The sequence below is a fragment of the Magnolia sinica genome, chromosome 14 (assembly GCF_029962835.1).
Source record: "Magnolia sinica isolate HGM2019 chromosome 14, MsV1, whole genome shotgun sequence".
NCBI lineage: Eukaryota > Viridiplantae > Streptophyta > Magnoliopsida > Magnoliales > Magnoliaceae > Magnolia > Magnolia sinica.
The window spans coordinates 72,321,821-72,341,423 of record NC_080586.1 but is presented as its reverse complement, the minus strand read 5'-3'; the positions used below and the strand labels follow the sequence as shown (position 1 = coordinate 72,341,423).

Below are 19,603 nucleotides of genomic sequence, written 5' to 3'. Positions count from 1 at the left end.
TCGGATTGCGTACTTAGTTACTCAGTATGCTCTTATCGTACTGAGTAAACTTTGTTGGGCCCACCGTGAATGCATGTAGTTTATCCATGCCGTCCATCTTTTTTCCAAATCATTTTAAGGGTTGAGACCAAAATTTAAATATATCAAAAGCTCAAGTGGACCTTACCACAGGAAATAGTGGAAGTATTGATTTCCACCATTGAAACATTCCTAAGGCCCACTGTGGTGTTTATTTGTCATCCAACCAATTAATGAGATCATAAAGACATGGATGAAGGGAAAAAACAAATATAAGGTTGATCTAAAACTTCTATGGCCCCTAAGAACTTTTCAATGGTAGATGGTCAATTCACACTTTTTCATGCGGTGTGTTCCTCTTGAGTTTTTGATATCCTTCATTTTTGGGCTGAACTCTTAAAATTATCTGGTAAAATGGATAGATGGAGCGGATGAAATGTATGAATGACAGTAGGGCCCACAGGGTTTACTCAGCGTACTGAGTTATTCAGTACGCAATCCGCTTCCATAGCTAGCTATAGCTAGCTGTAGGTATGTGTCGTGCCAAGACGGACGCAGATTTCCTGCAAAAGGAAGATGCTGCGCTGGGAACCCACGTGGGACCCACTGCGATGTTTGTGCAAAATCCTCTCCGTCCATACGTTTTGTGAGTTCATTTCAGTACATGAGGCTAAAAATGAACCGTATCCAATGCGCAAGTGGGCTGAAAAGATGATAATTGAACGTCCACAGTTGAAATATTCGTGGGGCCACAGACGTTTTGAATCATGCTAATATTTGTTTTTTCAGTTCATCCCAGTAGGAATGACGTTATTAACGGTATGGATGTCATGTAAACATCACCGTCAAACCCAGGGAGGTTTCAATGGTAGGAATTTACCTAACCACCTTTTCCTTTAATACGGCCCACTCAAGTCTTGGATCCTGTTCACTTTTGGTCTCATGTTCTAAAATGATCTCAACGGATGAACGGAGTGGATTCCTCAAAAACATCACGGTGGGCCCCACCTACGATCCCAGCACAGGAACTTTATGCGAAAGGCTTCCACAGGAAATCCGCATCCCTGCTAGCTTGCTGTGCACGTAAATACAGGTCAGCTGTACTCTCGAGCTCCAAGTTGTACGAATGGCTCAAATGAGATCCATATTACATGGGCCCCACAACGATGTATTTATTATATCCATTTTTTGTGATCATTTTAAAGCATTTGGAGAAAAAATGAATCATATCTAGAGCTCAAATGGATCACACCGAGAATAGCAGCGAGGAAAATGATTTTCATCGTTGAAAAATTCGATCCTTACCCAATTCGATCCGACTGAGTTTCCTTGACCAGGTCGGACTCGGTTCGGGTCAGGCCAAGCACATAACGGATCTGTTCGGGTAAGGTGTTCCGGACTCGGTCCTGGATCGGATCGGATTCGGATCAGTCCAGGCAGCTTTTGGACCTAACCGAGTTGGACCAAATCCGATCCGACTCGGTCCGATGCCCAGCTCTATGTCAAAGTACCAAACCCGAATTCGGGTACCGTTATGTACCCATTGAGTATTTGGATCTAGGTTTTAAGTCAATTACAAGCATTTACATGGTCGAGCCCACCCAATGGATGGATGATATTACACACATTTACCACCTTCACACACGCATCTTTGTGTGAACGGGAATTGTGTGTGGTAGCTTAGGAAACATCACATTTTTGCCAGAATAATCAGTACATATTTTTTTAGGATATTTTAATATGTAATAGAATTTATTTATTTTATTAAATTTATTATTAATCTAATTTGACGAATTCTCCTCTAAATATTACTAAGTTTCTACTATAAGAAAACGAAAGTCAGCATTAGAATTATTTGTAGATTGCCACTGTTTATGATTGTATAGATTGTTGATGTCGAACTATAACTTGAAGGTTTTCTCATTTGTTGTGTAGGATGCCATGTATTATGCTGGTGCAGAGTTCTGGGTTGACTAAGAAATTATACGGTCAACCGTGACTTGTTAGGAAGTTCATGGTCGACTACTGGTAGACCATGGTGCGACCATTGATTGCGTGTGGATTTACACAAATAAGAGTATTCAAGTCCAGGTTAGATTAAGGCTTTCATAATTGTAACGTCTCGAAAAAATCCATACAATGACCCGAGTTTCACCTCAGGCAGAAATCACTCAGGACCAAATCCTTTAGAAATTAGGCGAGAATTAGCTAATGCTAAACTAGAGTACCTTTGAAATTAGCACTAATCACTTTAAATATGATCTGCAAGATCCAAAACGTGTAGAATCATTACCGCTACATTATCGTAAAACTTAGGATCAATCTCTAATCCCAGCTGCTCTCGGGAGCACACCGAAACTTCGTATCGGACCTGGACCGCGCGTTGAAAGTCCGATTACTACGAAATCATACGGTTATGACCGCCTTGCTGGACTTGACTACCACCTCAGAAATCAAGTCCTAATAGTATCTAGAAACGCACAACTTAAGCTCAGAGCAAAGTGTGTGAGAAACGCCAATACCTTTAGAAAGAGAACTGAAACTTATGTGAATTGAGTCGTCTCACTTGCCGGCCAAATCTAAGGATTTAGACCATCAGAATTTGACCTAATTACACCCTCGAATTAGGAAAAATTCCCAACCCATGTCAGTGTACTTGTGGCCCTGATCGAGTACCGGTGACCGTTGAATTGAAACTGGTCCGCCGCGGTCGATCTATAAATCCGATCAGACCAAAAACTTAGCCTGACCTAGATCCAATGTCAGGGAGCTTAAGTTCGACCGCATGCAGAAAATGGGCCTCCAGAAGTGCTCCGTTGAGCCGAAACAGATAGGTTTTGGCTATAACATAAGTATACCATGGCCCTGGGGCCATTGAGCTCACGTTTGAGCCTATATAAGGGCCTTAAACCCTCTCTCTCCCTTCACATATGAATTTGTAAACCCTAGAGAGAGAAGAGAGAGAAAAGAGAAGGAAAGAGAGAGAAACAGAGAGAGAGTTTGGGAGATTGTTCTCGGGACTCAATCTCGCCGTTCCACGTACTTAGCTACCACTATCTTATTGTTATTCCAGCGATTCTGATTCCGTTTTCGGGTAAGAAATCCTAACCGTAATCTATTTTAGGGATTCAGATAGGGTATATGATGAAATAGTTAGCCTATTTCATACTATAAGTTGCCGTTGTGCTATATACGAAGGCGGAGTGTTCAAACTGAATTCGTTACGAGTTTACCGACGAAAGGTGCGGACTATAAATGTATAGGTTATGGTTTTCAAGGCTTTCAATATCGGTTAATGATTTATAACCAACTGGGTTGCCGTTTCACATGTTAGATACGCTGTTTTTCTCATTTTACGATTATATATGAACTATGTCGAATATAGGCTATTCCATGTATAGGTTGAAATGACGGGATATGTCGGGAATTTGGTTTTGTGCTTGCCATGATTGTTCACAGTGAACATGTGATTGTTGAATACATGACAACTCCTTATGAAAGGATTTGCCTTAATATAGCTTATAACTGAGTTGTACCGTGTAGGTTGAAATGTGTAGTTTAAGTGTTTGTGGAAATGATTGAATGAGTATGGAATTTGAATCCCTACTTTTCATGATTATCTGTCGTGGACATATGCGTGTTGTATTCGTGACAACTCCTTAATGAAAGGATTTGCCTTAATACATGTTGTGATTAACATACATCATGTATGTTGATGTGTGTAGTCTAAGTGTTTGTAAAAATGTCTGGATGAGTAAATATTTAGTAAAGTGTATGTTATATAGGTGTTGAGGTGAGATTCTCAACTACCTTAGCTATGTGTATATATCCCTTCATGTAATTTAGATTAAATTTGTGTGATTAAGTGTAACAACCTGTCCAACTAGTGCAGTGTCCTGGGGCGTCCACATAGGATTTTTCACGGGACCGAACGATTAAAACATACGCGATGGGGGTATCATAAGCTAATTAACCAAGGATTAGCCCATTTGAATAAACCAGACAGGCCATGACAAGGCCAAGTGCGAGCCGCCAAGCCGGATGACCATTTACATTGAGCTACAGCCCGTGCGGGCTGTACCGCAACGCGGGAAGGTCAGAAAAATCTAAAAATTTAGGGAACCATAGAGCTCACTGGGCTTGTGGACTATCGCGGACCACGGACCCAGCAGGCACCCAAAAGCGGGATCTGACACTGACTAAATGCACCCCACCCATGCCAGGACCAAAATCTGGCGCTTGCAAATGAAATCGAGATACCAGGCTGTCCAACCATCGGATCTCTTCCATATTTACGATGGAAGTCTAATGGATTTTCTTACACCCGTCCACCAACTGTGGGACCCGATCGTGGGACGGTGACCGTCGATCACAAATCGGACCCATACGACCAAACCCCATGTCCGATCGTTCCCAAATTTTGCATGGCCCTTCATCGGGCCATGAAGCACTCATCCTAGAAATTTCATAACCAGAGGACCACCGGAATTACTCCAATCACCAGAATGGACCCCATAGGGCCGTTTAAAAATCAGAACCGTTGACTCAAACCCCACAATCGTCCATCCATTTGTTCCCAAATTTTACACAGGCCCTAATCGGGCCATAGGGCACCTACCCACCAAATTTGGTGGCCAAAGGAGTATTAGGGTCACTCCAACTCTAAAAATGAGTCATAGTTGGCTATTTTGGGAATTTGAGGGAACTTAAGGCCAAAGGGCCCAAGTCTAGGGAATAAACCCTATCTCTCATAACTCTCTCTCTCATTTGCTACAACCACCAAGAGAGAAGGAGAGTGAAGGAGAGTAAAGAGGAGAGAAAGAGAAGGAGGAGATCCAAGGTGGACCCTAGATCAAGGTGGGGCCCCAAGTGAGCCAACCCTTCCAACTCCTTGCCTCTCTTACAAGGAGAAACTCTCCTCCTTGACTTCTACAATCGACCGTGGGTTGCCTAGGTAAGGTTTTCACCCATTCTTCATGAAATCTACATAGGAAGGTGGGTTTGGTTTGAGATTCTAACATGCAAGAGCTTGGTTTAGGGATTCCGGCCGATCGACCCGAAAGCCCTCTTTCCTTGGGCGTTTTTCGAATCTCCAACGAGCCATAGGTGCGGACTATTACTCTTAGGTGGCCTAGCACCAATTTTAATATGAGTTTAATGATTTTGATTGCTTGGTTGATGCATTTAGAGGATACAGAGAATACCTAGGAATTTATGTTTATTTAGAGTGGTATGGAATTGTATGTTTTATTTGATTTCCTCACATGATGTTGTTCTTGCTTCTTACATGGCTTGGTGAAATTTGATGATCACTTATTGATGTCTTGTTAGATTTGCTCATATGTTGATGCCCTATAGTATGCGTGCCTTATTAATTCCTGTGTAATTTGTTTCCATGAGTTGTAGGAAGTGAGTAACTTCCTCACCAACACCCACAACACACATGCACCATTGCTCACAAATTGGGTTAGCTTGCTTATTTAAAGAATCTGAATTATATGTTGAGGTGTAAGAACATGATGATGATTTTGCTAGTTGATAACCCTATCCGTTGACATGTTGTGGACCACCATCCAAACCCTAGGGTTGGTCAAGAAAATAAGGAGAGTTAAGGCGGTCCCGTTGGTAGGACCGCCTTGAGGCTAAACCTGTGGATTTGGGCGAGTGAGTGTGGGCGACAGTAGTTAGATTACATGGGTTGCTTGCACCTGATGTCGTTCCGCCATGCGCTTGCCTGGGCTCGTGCGGTCTAACCTACTATCTGACCAACCTTGATTATTAACCCTGTTTGCTCACACTTGTATGGAACTTGGGACACCCTAAAACCATTGTAGCTCATCAATAACCCACTTGAAATTGGTCCACAGCCTCGTGAGCCGGGCATGGTGGAATGAGACACTGTGTCCGAGCTATCGGCCTACGCTGGGGTACCGCGCTTCCCCGTAGTGACCTCGAGCGATCCCTTTTCTCTTGGCACTCCTCATGTGCTTGAAGTCGGGGATGAGGAACCCGACGAGATCATGGATCGCGGGGCCTCGGCCTCACGCATTGGGGAGTCTTGGCCTCGCAACCAGTTTAGGGCGTTGATACGTGGGGTGTATCAGAATCCCCAATTTACTGGATGAAAGGACCTAACTAATAACTCGGCTAATACGATCGCATTGCATCGCACTAGTTAGGGTGGCGACTCGGCAGTCGAGGTCGTACTGAGGGAGTGTTGGCATTTGCGATCGTTAGATGGTGTCGCACGAGGGAGCGTTGGGGCGAGGGCATGCATCATGTCATGCTGCATACATGCGCATTAATAAGATTACTTTGACGTATGTGATTGTCTGCTTTTCATTAAGACCATATTATAATTGATGCCTGTGATAACTTGAGACTAATAGTATCCACTGAGTTGATCACTCACTCCCACTCTGGGACGGTGTTTTAAAACACCAACCAGACCTATTCTTAGATGCAGGTGACTTGGGATTGGAGGAGCCTGGCGAGGTGTGCCTGGATGAGGAGGACGAGCTATCATACTTCCAGCTGATGGAGGGTTCTCCGCCAGCTTGATTGGCGGAGCTGGGTCACTAAGCGGGGGAGCTCAGTTCTATTCTTTTGGACTTACTATTCTTTTAGATATTGATTGGGTAGCGTCATGTGCCCCTTTTGTACTTTTGGACTTGTATATGAATGTATGTTTATTTTTCGCTCATTTCAGTAGACTGGTGTGGTTATGTTTCATGCTCCAGGAACTTCCAAGCTGCGCAACTTAACCTAAATAAGCGCATTAACGAAATAGGTTAAAAGTGGCTCTCGCGAACTCGGGAGTTAAGCGTATGCGTGACCCCCGATTTTCAGAGTGTTACATTAAGCATGAAATGCATTTGTGCAAATTATGTTTACCTTGTATTTTGTGAAATGTTCAATTGGTTATGTTACTTGAATTAATTGTTTAACTTTGATATGCCTACCACATGTGTTATCCTGTTATATTTACATGCGTTTGGGACTACTACGTAGTCCAGGCTATCGGTAACGATTCCCGAACGAGTAGCTGAGTTAGCTTCGCCACAACAGATGTGTTCGAGGAATCCGAGTCGCACGGAGTTTGTCAACAGTGGTTAGGCCACACGGAGTGCTTACACACTTTATGTCGATCATCTTGACGTCCGCTCATACCAGTCGAGCTCATCAAGTAACCCGATTGACTCAATATATGTTCACCATATATGGACGTTATTGCTTGAACCTAAGGTAGCAAACTCACCAGTGAAAATTTCGTTAACCTTGGTACCTCGATCCACTAAGATTCATGAGCCGGACATGGTGGTATGGGACACCGTGGTCGAGCTGTCGACCTACACTGGGACGACGAGCCTCCCCGTAGTGACCAGTGAGCAACACCATCTCGTGAGCCGAATACGGTGGTATGAGACACTGTATTCGAGCTGTCGGCCTACACTGATCAGGTGACGAGCCCTTTGTAATAACCTCGAGCATACTCTGAGACTGCGTTGAGGCGACGAGTCTTTCCATAGCAAGTAGAGTATAAACTAGGCCTACACTGATCAGGTGACTAGCCCTTTGTAACGACATAAAACCGCAACATCCTATGAGACTAGCTAGGACTGACGACCCTAGAATGGATCATTGTTTGGGAAATGATACAAGGGAGGTACCTTAGCTTCTCAAAACTGTTGTATGAATAAATCTAATTAAGTATTGGCTAACATGAGCATGCACCGCATTGCATGTGCTTTGGCGAGGAAGAGCACTTTCGGGTGGTTGCCATGCGCGTCGTAAGATGAAGATGCTGAGGGAGTGCAGGCGAGGGCATGCATCATTATCGCATATCATTCTTGAATTAACAAGAGTATCTAGAACATGTTTGTTGTACTACTTTATCATTACTGCTTGATTGAATTGATAACATGTTAACATTTGCTTTATAGTTCCACTGAGTTGATCACTCACTCCCACGTTCCGGGACGGTGTTTTAAACACCAACCAGACTCTATCTTAGCTGCAGGTGATGGCGATGCCTACGAGGCGGAGCCAAACTTCGAGGATGACGAGGAGGCGTTCTCCTACATACAGTTATTGGGCGGGTTCATGTGAGCTGTGACCTGATCGCCGAGGCTACAGGGACACTGACTAAATGCCATTGCACTGTTGTTCTGTATTTTGGGACACACTTGTATATTCATTTTGATCACTTTGGGAGTATATATGTATATGGTTAACCTGGTGACATTTTCACATTCTGGAGATCTACAACAGCTTATACGTTATATTTATCAATCACAGTCTTTCGCTTGTGCAAATTTATTCGTCTCTTGAGTATGATATGCTGTTTGGCTTAATCTCATTCATCTTTAATGCACTAACACAGACAACATTAAATCTCATTATCTATGTTGCATAAGTGATGCGTTGGAACTCGGGAGTTGAGTCTATGCTCGACCCTTGATTTTTAGGGCGTTACAATAATACGAGTGTTTTCTCTTAAGATGTAGGAGTTTTGCTAAGGGGTTTCTACGCAAGGGTTTGAGAATAGATTTTCTCAAGGAATCTAGAAATTTTTAAAGATGCGTATTGCGAAGGAAAATTGGGTGATCATGTGATCGAAAAAGGTGAGTTTGTAAAACTCTAAGGTTTTGATTATAGTAGAGATTTTTGTGTGCGGTGATTTTTTCTCACAAAGATTTTCTACATTAAAATATCGTGTGTTTGTAATTGTTTTGCTTTTAGTTTGGTCATCTACTTTATTATATTGTTCTATCTTCATTTATCATGTTTCGCAAAACGCACAAATTAGTAGTGGTATTAGATCCAAATTTCTGACACTAGAGTTTAATCCAAGTTTATTGTGGTTCGAGTTTACATTATTATTGTGTGATAACGAGCCGATTTACTCCAACACTTCTATATCTATTACTAATAAGGAGGGAAGAGAAGTCAACATGTCAACTCAGGAACAAATTGAGGCAATGCACAAAAAAGAAATTTAGGGTGGACCCTATACACTAGTCCAACACCCCCCCCCCCCCCCCTCTTCTCACTCCTCTTTCTCTCTCTATAATGGTAATGCCAATGACGCTAAAATGTCTAAAGTTCTCCTTAGTGGTAATGTCCAAAAGGCTAACATGTTTAAAGTTCTCTCTTATTTTCCTTCTAGTATAAAATCTATTTATAATTAGTCAAAAGTTTCAAAGAGATATTTGTGTGGTGCTCCACTATCCTACTAATTTTAATATATCATATTACATCTAAAGTCTGCAATCCAACTTATTCATGTACCAAAATTAATTCAATCATTCTATTGACTATAGTTATCCACAATTGATCTAATACACATTTAAAACAAAAGGTGATAGACCACAAGATCTCAGTCATTGAAATTACTATCAAGTGTACTTAAAATTTTTTAATGGTTAAAACAAAAGATTAAAGATTTAAAACATTCATAAAATAATCTCAAACCTTTTTCATTGTAAGGCTTGGTGAAAAACAACTTAATGGAATGTCTAGTCTCTTAAATCTAAGTTATAATAATGGCCTTGGGTAACCGTTAAATCTTTTGATAGATCATTTGGACTTTAATTATATCGTAATGCATGTAACCAATGGTACCTACATTTGAGTCACTTCAATTGACTCAGGTGAACAAAGGCACAATATATAAAAAATTTAAACTTCTCATATGTCCTTAAGTCCACAAATTAGTCAGAGCCAATACATACACAAGTTGCATGCACTCTAATCTAGAGACTTGAAATGATCATTTAATATAAGTGTCTAATAAGTCTAATAACAATATCTCATATCATGGTGCTAACACTTACATTTAGAATAAGATAAAAGTAGCACCAACTTGTCATCAGCCCAGTGATGGAGATCTTTCATCAATTCCCACATAAAGGATGCCGACTTGAGAATAAACATAGGCTTGTCCTAAAATCTATTAAATGATCGTGAACTAATAAAATATTGAGATCTATTAACCACAACTCTCACTTTTTTTAGTTAGTTTTTTTGTATACTCCACACTATCAACCATTTACGCTAGGGGATTGATACCAAGACATCAGTGTTGCAACATTGTTATCTTCACTCAATCTACCAATTTAGCCATAGATTAGGGTGTGAACACAACTCTCACTTGGTCAATAACCACGGTAAAGAAACTCAGGGTCCCATGGACAACAAAGGAAATCATTTTCTTTAACACATGTTTACATATGTTTAAAATAAATTTGCAAATAAACTATGTCATTAGTAACATGTCCACATAGGCTTCATGGTTATCATAATCCGCATACATGACCATCAATTCAACAATAACGATCATCATATTAACTTTTTAAGGCACAAAACACTATATATTTGAAATATATAATATTAAAACTAAAACTAATCAGACCCGACTTGCTTAATAATTTGACCAGATGACGCGATTTTAACCCGGTCTAAGTTAATGGACCCTACATGGACTTGACTAGCTCGAATTTAACTAGTTGAAGGTGATACCTAAGCCAAACTTGATTTCTTAAGGGGAATAAAGTGTCCGGCTCAGGCTCATAAAAATCCAGTGAGTATACTGGATACACATAGATCACGTTAATGGATTAGGCGGGGCCCTACTACAAGCCCACCTTGATGTATGTATTTTATATCTACATTGTCCATTCATTTTTCCAAATCATTTTAGCCCAGGTGGACTATGCTCATGTGACCTTATAAACAGGTTGAATGGCAAATAAACGTTAGCCCAGGTGGACTATGCTCATGTGACCTTGTAAACAGGTTGAATGGCAAATAAATGTTACGAAAACGTTGAGGTGGGGCTTAAGAATTTTTAATGGTAGGGTGTTCGATCACCACTGTTTCCTATAGTATGGTCTACTTGAGTCGGGATCTTCTTCATTTTTGAGCTCATGCCTAAAATGATATGGAAAACTGGATGGACGGCATAGATATAGAATACATACATCAAGCTGGGCCCGATGTTAAGGGCCGCACCATTTTGGGTGAGGCTGGGGCCGCACCTTGGAAGGTTTCAACAGTAGGCATTTCTTTACTCAAATTTCCCTTTGGTGTGGCCTATTTGAGTTTTAAATCTGCTACATTTTTGGCTTTATGCCCTAAAATGAATAGGCAAAACAGATGGACGGAGTGGATTTATCACATAAACATCACGATGGCCCCACATATCTTCCCAGCGCAGGAACTTCCAGCTTCCCCACTCTATGGGCAATCTCCACGCGTCTGCGTAGCATAGGGGTGCGGATGGGAAGCGGATTGGCTACTGTACCTCACACCACCTATATATCCGATTTATTGACGTTAGCAAGTTCTGTGGGTCTGATCATGAGCTATGTGTTATATCCAAACCGTCCATCCATTTGACTAGAACATCTTAAGTCTTGAGACGAAAAATAAGACAGATCTAACTATCAAGTGGCCTACGGTGCAAAAAGTAGTGGGAGATTGGTCATATACCATTGAAACCCTTTTTGGTGTCACAGAAGTTTTGGATCAATATAAAATTTGTTTTTCCTCATAATTCAGGTGTTTGTGACCTTATGAACAGATTGAATGGAAAATAAACATTATGGTGAGCCCTATGAATTGCTTAACAGTGAAAATCATTATCTCCGCTGCTATTTGTAGTGTGGTCCAGATGATCTTTGGATATGATTTATTTTTTGGGCAATGCTATAAAGTGATCTCTAAAAATAGATGAACGGTGTAGATATAATAAATACATCATTGTGAGGCCATGTAACTTTGATCTCCTTTGAACCTTCCGTACAACTGGAACTCGAAGAGCATGCTCGTCTTCGCACGACACGTACCTACTGCAGCTATATAGCTGGTGAGTGGTGTATGGTACACCAGCCAATCCGCTTCCAGATGACAGACGCGGACGCGGATTAGCTACGACAGGTTGAGCAGCGAGACTCGCTGCTGAAGTGACGTCACCTAATTCTGTGAGTCTCACCATGATGTATGTTTTGTATCCACACCGTCCATCCATTTTGAGAGATCATTTTAAGGGATAATCCAAAAAATAAATCAGATCCAAAGCTCTAGTGGACCCCGCCGCAGAAAACAGTGGAGAGAGTGACGCTCACCCTTAAAAACTTTTTAAGCGCCACAGAAGTTTTAGATCAAGCTGATATTAGTGTTTTACCTTCTTTAATGTCTATGTTAACTTAATAACAGGTTGGATCTCAAATAAACATCACGGTGGACATTAGGAAGGTTTCAACGGTAGGCATCACTCTCCCCATTATTTTCTGTGGTGGGGTCCACTCCAGATTTCGATCTGCCTCATTCTTTTTCTCATGCACAAAAATCATCTCTAAAAATGGATGGACGGTGTTGATACAACACATACATCATTGTGGGGCCCACGGAACTTGGTGACGTCATTCAATACGGAGTCTCGCTGCTCAACTTCTCAGTAGCTAATCCGCGTCCGACAGACGCGTGGTGGTGATCCAGTCATCAAGTGGGCCCATCATAAAAAAAAAAAAAAATGAAAAATGCATGAAAATCTCCAAATTCAAGTGGTGCACCCACTTATGATTCCATCAGCTCTGATTTCTGAGCCATGTCATCGTCATGGTGGGCCACACGGCTTTCTTGAATTTTGGTATTTTTGGACGGTTGTAATCTATTCTGTCGCCCATTAAATGATTACTTTAGCCTGATATTTGAGTTAAGTGCACATCCTGGTGGGGCTCAGCTTTTTGACGGTTTGGATGTCATACACGCACAACATGTGTACTCCAACACCATTACTTACCGCCCGGTTAGGAGGATTTGTGCAGAAAAAGTAATATCTGGTGATTCTTTTTTCTTTTTTCTTTTCTATTGTACATAGCACAAGAAGAGCCATTTGGGTAGAACTTTTGATAAGATCCATCCCGTCCATCATGTAGGCCGTCTCATGTTCACCTTAGAATCCAAAAATCATAACCATCCAGAACTTGGATAGGTCACACGCTAGGAAAAAGTTGGGATGGGATGCCTCCATTAACACTTGTTGTGCAGGCCTCACCATGGTGTTTAGATACCATCTAATTCATTCATTTAATGTGCCTCATCACGATGAAATATTTACCCTAAAATCATAGTATTCCAAAACTCAGGTGGACCACACCATATGAATTGAGAGGTTTTTAAACGTATTTGTGTGGCTAGCTGACTGTTAATCAGCCTGATTGTTGGAATCAAGGCCAAACAATGGGTGTGATGATGATGGATGGGGTGGATTTCATTTTACGTTCGCAACCGTATGATTAACTGAGATTTGTCTTAATTTACCAAGGTTTGATAAAATACATCCCACTGTATTGCAATGTGATGTGTGAGACTTTCGCCATTCAAATTGAATTTTTTACGTGGTAGGTCTTCCCATGGGATGCCTGAAAAGTTTATCTGATGGAATATTTCAATCTTTTGATTACACAAATGTTATAGATTTTTGAAGCAAGAGACACAAATTTCATGGGTTAAAATAACTGAATTTAAGAGATTTTATTTATCATATATCCATCGAACAAGTTCTCATCATGTGAACAATTTGGATCATGAGAAGACTATGCAGATTCAAAGGCTAAAGTCCCAATATATTACATTGCAATACATCCAAATGTATTCAAGCAAATCTGCAATTTATATTATATTTTCATATACTGTTTGGATGGTTTTTTAGGGCTGTAAATGGGTTAGATAAGGTTAGGTAAAATGTTGCAATATCCATGTCCAATGTCATCTAATATTTGACTTGAACATTAGATACGAATACAGATTTAGATATTATCCAAAGAAGCTCGATATGGATATTATTTGAAGAAGTAGCTTATTTGAATGATTAGAAATCCCATCAACATTTAGTTAAGAGTTAAAAAATAAATTAAATAAAAAATCCGATATAAAAAAACTAGGCAAGTAAAAGATTGTAGTTTTTATAACACAATTAACTAATATAAAGTTATAAATCTTAAAACATTAAATTAAAAAACTTATTGGCCTTCTACCAAAGATAAAATCAATTAACAACAAAGATCACTGTATCAATCTCATCATCCATGTCAATTGTAACTGCCCTATATTTTGAAGAAAAAAAAATGTTAGTTTTAACGTAAAACTTTAATTTGAATGAGAGAGAGAATCCTCCTTATCTCTCTCTCATCCCTCTTAACCTATTTCTATCTCCCTCGTATCTCTCCTTTCTCCAACAAACTCTCTTTCCTACAGGAGAAGGCTTGAGAGAGAGAAAACTGAAGGAAACAAAAGAAAAGAAAAGAGAACATAGAGAGAGAGAGAGAGAGAGAGAGAGAGCTCAATTCCAGTAGTTTTTTCATGAGTTCTATTTATGTTAATTTAGGTATTTTTATTAGATCTCTGCAATGAACTGGTTGGATTGGCCGTACGTTCATTGCATTGCTCTATTCAGTAATTATAATGAAGAGATACTCTTATACGTGAAATCCCTTGGTGTGATTGTTGTAGAGAAATTTGGGTTTTTTGTGCAAGTGTCTTTGGCATTTGGTGTTGGAGATTCTCTCTTATAATTTGGACCTGGATGAATCAATCCATACAATCCATCAATTTTCTGATATCGAAATATGTTAGGATCTCAAGGATCGGATCAATCCGATCATCTGATGGGTCATATAAATCAACGGAGATCCAAATGTTTTACTCTTATTTGTGGTTAGTTTAGGGTATTTCTATTTGATACATATGTACAACAGACAATTCTGATTAATCGGACATTCACGTATTAATGTGTGTGGATTATCAAACAGAAAGCTATAATTCTTTGCGCAAGCGTTTTGCAACTTGTCATAGAGAATCATACTAAGTATTTTAATGCCAAGCAGTTAACCAAAAAAAATAAAATCTATCAACATGAAAATCATGGGTTCATTTATATGTTCCTTCAATTGGATAGTTATGATATCCAATAGATATGGGTTTTAGGGTATGTGATCCATGGTAGAGCTCATTAGGTTAACAATCTAGATCATATCCGTGTGGTTTGTATAAAAAACTTGGATGAATATCCAAGGAAGAACTATCACAACACCTGATCCTTAAGAGATGAACAAAAATTCACATATATGCATAATCATTTATATGCTACTTCCTAGAAATTCATGGTCCTTCAACAAAACTTAAGAACTTGAATATGATTTGGATACTGCTAACAAATTAGTGCTGCTCATTCTTTAAAAGAAAAAACATGGGCATCACTTATCTTGATGCAAAGAAACCTAATCAATATAATCAAAGCTCCATTTGAAGAATTTGACTTATTTGATATGATACAAAAATGAATTGTACAAAACCTTGATCCATGGACTTACACCTAAAATTCTACATAAGCCTCTTCCAAGTATGGCATCACAAACCTCATTTTATAATAATGCAGTGTAATGAATTGTTGAGCAATACCAAAAAAGTATGAAAAACATGGCCTCCCTATACTAAAATAATAACAAAAAATTAAAGCATTTAGCCTACCCTCAATTTCAAACACTCTCATCTGCAGCATCAGTTGGTGAACCAGGAATAAATGGAACAAAGCCGCGTCCCCCAAACACGGGTCTCATGAATCTATCATCAAATTTCCTCCAAAAGTAGTGAACAGTTGAGGTGGGATGTCTTATTAGTAAGCTTAAGCTACTTCTCATAGGATTTGGTAATGGGTGTCCAGCTGCAGTTGCATTTTCCCTTTCGAGAAATAGGAGTCGTATATCTTCCAAGCTGGCTGGTTCAGAATCTGGATTTTCTGGTTTCATTCGTCGAAACAACATTGCATTAATCAAAGGCTTTGTTATTGACCCAAACACCTGTCCATAGAACACAATTTAATTGAGTGCACCAAACCTTGGAAAAAATCAACAATGAAACGATATCATACATATAACTATTAGCTATTCACTTTAACATATGTTAACTTCAGATAACTGTATTAAAAGTCACAAATTATCATCGTCGTCATCATCATCTAAATCATTTACAAGCCTTATCCCAACTAATTGTGGTCGACTACACGAGTCCCATTCTGTCAATCCACTCTAATTAAAAGTCAAATTTGTGTTAATAAAACGGAAAGGGTTAACCATACATATAAGGAAGTATGTCAAAACGGTAAATATTGCGTGTACTATAAAAATTAATAAAACGACAAACTACTTAAAAGATCAAATGAAATTAATAGTAAAAACATACATATTATAATTAGTAACATACTAAAACAATAGCTAACTTGTGTTATGAGAAATGCAAAACAGTCTGTTGGTCATCACTAAAATAAATGACATTTGTATTGCTAAATTTAGAACTTCATATAGCCTTCAATACATGAGAAGGCAAAGGACAATCTGTATTATTGTTTGAAGTAATGTGAAATGAATAGAGTGCACTGTTTATTTATTGAGCAAATTGACATTTCAGAATAATAAAAAAGTTAAAACTGGTTATGTTGTAAAATTTCAATCTAGAGTAACACTTACAAAGTATGATCTATCAAAACCAAATGGTAAAAGGGAGTATTCATGTAATTAGATTATCAAAATATAATCCACTTTGTATCCCAATTCCTTTATAAGCTTACCAAATTCATACAAAAGCACATGTGATAGATTGGAAATCAAATTAAAGCAATAACAAGCATACCACTGTGCTGAAGAGGACCACAATTATGGTGGAGGTAATCATAAGTGCACGATCTTGTGCTGTTGAAGAACTAGATGAAGAGAACTGCACCCATCACCCATTATAGAATCAACAAAATAATTTTAAGCATTTCTCAGTGTAGGAAATTGTGTATGTGATGTATGGATGTGAGTGTATGGTGGAGTATAGGGTTATTATTCCTCAACCTACTTTGATATCATGTTAGATTACATGCTAGGTTGAAGGGAAAAGAGAGAAAGGTGTGGGATAGAAAAGGATGTAGATACTCTCTCTCTAAAAGGATGTAGATACTCTCTCTCTCTCTCTCTCTCTCTCTCTCTCTCTCTCTCTCTCTCTCTCTCTCGCATATTACTAATAAAAATCTAACAACCAAATAACATGGTTTTCCATAGGAAAGCCTAAAACTGTACACCACATGAGCAATAATAGCCCCATACTCCACACACACTCGCATCCATACGCACACATAATCTCCTATACCCAAAAAACTAATCACAATAAGAAAGGGCTTGACACATTTTAAGATCTACCTTGTTGTAGGATAAAGCGATAGTAACTGCACCTCTCATTAAGCCCGCCCACCAAATTATAAACTGATTAAAATAGTGAAAGGAGTAGTAAGTAACATTCAAGTATAACTTCCTTATGATAAACTTCCAGTTGAATTATTTATAATTATCTAAAAATATTACCTGTTGACGGAGATCAACAATTGTGCTGACTCTGGTTTTAAAACAATTTGCAATAATTGCAAGAGGGTATACAAAGGCAGCCCTCCCAATTAGAACCAGAGTTAGTAGCGTTGCACTAACAGCAGCTGAAGTTCCTACGCTGAATCAAACAAATACAAGTAAAAATATTAACAAATACAACAAATAAAAGAGGTCTTTTAGTACAACCTCTATTGATATTTATGCATGTTTTTAGACTTGATTTCATGCAATTTGTGTGCAGGTTAAGGATATGGTTGGAGGTAGTAAGAAAAGATTTGATGACCTATATATGGTCTAACTGAAGTTATGGCCCTTGAATCATAGAGCGGAATTGCAGAAAAGGATTCATGTAGCCAACCCCAATTAGTTGGGTAGGGATTAGATGATGATGTTTTGATATAATTTGTATTATCGTAGTTGTTAATTTAATAGTTACAAACAATGATGAACATTATTTTGGTGGAAATATTTACAGGAAATACGATAAATGTGTCCCAAGAACAGGCATGTCTGACAGTTTGTAATATACACCATTTAACAGATGGAAAATTCAACAAATGACATTCTAGAGTGATTTAGCTGACATCGAAAGGTTGAAATAAACAATTTCCGGATTTTAATTCATGGTTGTTTCATTTTTATTGTTTATAAATCCTAAGTTTTTAACCTTTTTCATTTACTTTCAATCCTTAATTTCATTATTTTCATTAATTTGTTATAATAAAAATTTTGAAGTTTCATTCATTTGTTTGCCTTGCCATAGGGCCTAGCATCTTTAACTTCACATTTTGCTGTTAGAAAATCTTAATCTTATAGGAAAATTTTATAGATGCACTAGTGTTATGAGATGATTGACTTGTTATATACATAAATCCTATAATATACCAATGTTTGAATAAGAAATGACGAGGTTGAAACGTTGGATGACAAAAATGCATGTTTTTCAATGTTTGAATAATTTTGCAAAGATGCCACTAAACTTCAATCCCATTCTCAAATATGGGTTAGTGAGAGTGATGCAGGACATGAAATTCAAATATGATGTGCAAGAATTTCAGGCTTTAGATCACATTAGTTCAGAAACAATTACACAAAATTCCGCATCCCACACAAAAGTTCAAACACTCAATCAAGGGGAATTTTATGTGGATCCAGGCCTACACATACTAGGGCCGGATCAATCAAAATTATAGACCAAACAATAATCAAAGGAGGGTAAATTCATCCATACATGGACGAAAATAATTCCCCCAATCCAAGGGATTCATAAATTTAAATTCAGGGAACCCTAAGGTTGAAGAAAGGGCATAAAATTGGAGATTTGAATAATTTAGGGTTAGGTTTAGGGATTTTGGGTGAAAGAGGAGTGAAAGAGAGGAAAAAGACGAACCAGAGAAGTACCGCACGTGTGGACAACAGCAATGGCCTAGACGCACGTGCATGTGATCCCGGCCGCATGTGTGTGGGGCCCACTATTCAAAAAAGAGCCAGCTTAGCCCTGGTCGGCGAGGGGTGGACTCTAAAATGCCCAAATATCAGCTTGATCCGATGCACAGTTTGTGCGTGGTGCTCCGCCGAAGTTTCAACCCTCCTGCAGGTCCCGAATCTAAAAATCTGCTGTAGAGAGAAAAACGGCTGCAATAGAAGATGGATTTGAAGCATAAATGATAGTAGGAGAAGAGAAATATGGATGGAAGAAGGTGTGGGCGAATCGGGATAGATGTGGCTTCACACCACGGTAGTTAGTCCTTCGAAGAAGGGAGGGCTTCGCACCCAATTAGGTTTTCATAACTCAGAAAGGAGCAGGAAAACGTAGAAATTTTATTAATCTTCAATAAATTAAAAAGACTACAAGGGGTGCCTATTTATAATAAAACCCTATACCCCAAAACTCGCGCCATGTGCGCAAACGTAGAAATTTTATCAATCTTCAATGAATTAAAGAGACTACAAGTAGTGCCTATTTATAATAAAACCCTATACCCCAAAACTTGCGCCATGTGCGCAACCTATTACTTGACGACGAAGTAATAAAAAATAATAACTAATCAAAGCAATTTAAACCGTCTATGATATTCCTAATAACAATAATAAACAAAACCCAAAGTACTAGATTAATTAGAATAGTGGGCCATGACCATGAGAACCATGGTGGGATT

The 19,603-nt window shown here is 39.0% G+C and overlaps 1 protein-coding gene across 2 annotated transcripts in view; it reads right to left on the bottom strand.

Annotated features, from left to right (window-relative positions):
• Nucleotides 1–15,303: 15,303 nt before the first annotated feature.
• The window catches only part of LOC131226152 (sodium/hydrogen exchanger 1-like), a 39,973-nt gene continuing 35,673 nt past the window's right edge, over nt 15,304–19,603 (bottom strand). The window contains exons 11-14 of one of the 2 annotated variants that reach the window (XM_058221869.1): nt 17,424–17,562; nt 17,262–17,324; nt 16,711–16,794; nt 15,304–15,881 (exon numbers count right to left, since the gene is read on the bottom strand). In XM_058221869.1, coding sequence (XP_058077852.1) covers nt 15,561–15,881; nt 16,711–16,794; nt 17,262–17,324; nt 17,424–17,562 — 607 coding nt within the window. In that variant the 3' untranslated portion in view covers nt 15,304–15,560. The remainder of the gene's footprint in view (nt 15,882–16,710; nt 16,795–17,261; nt 17,325–17,423; nt 17,563–19,603) is intronic. The other variant, XM_058221870.1, reaches the window with a different exon arrangement.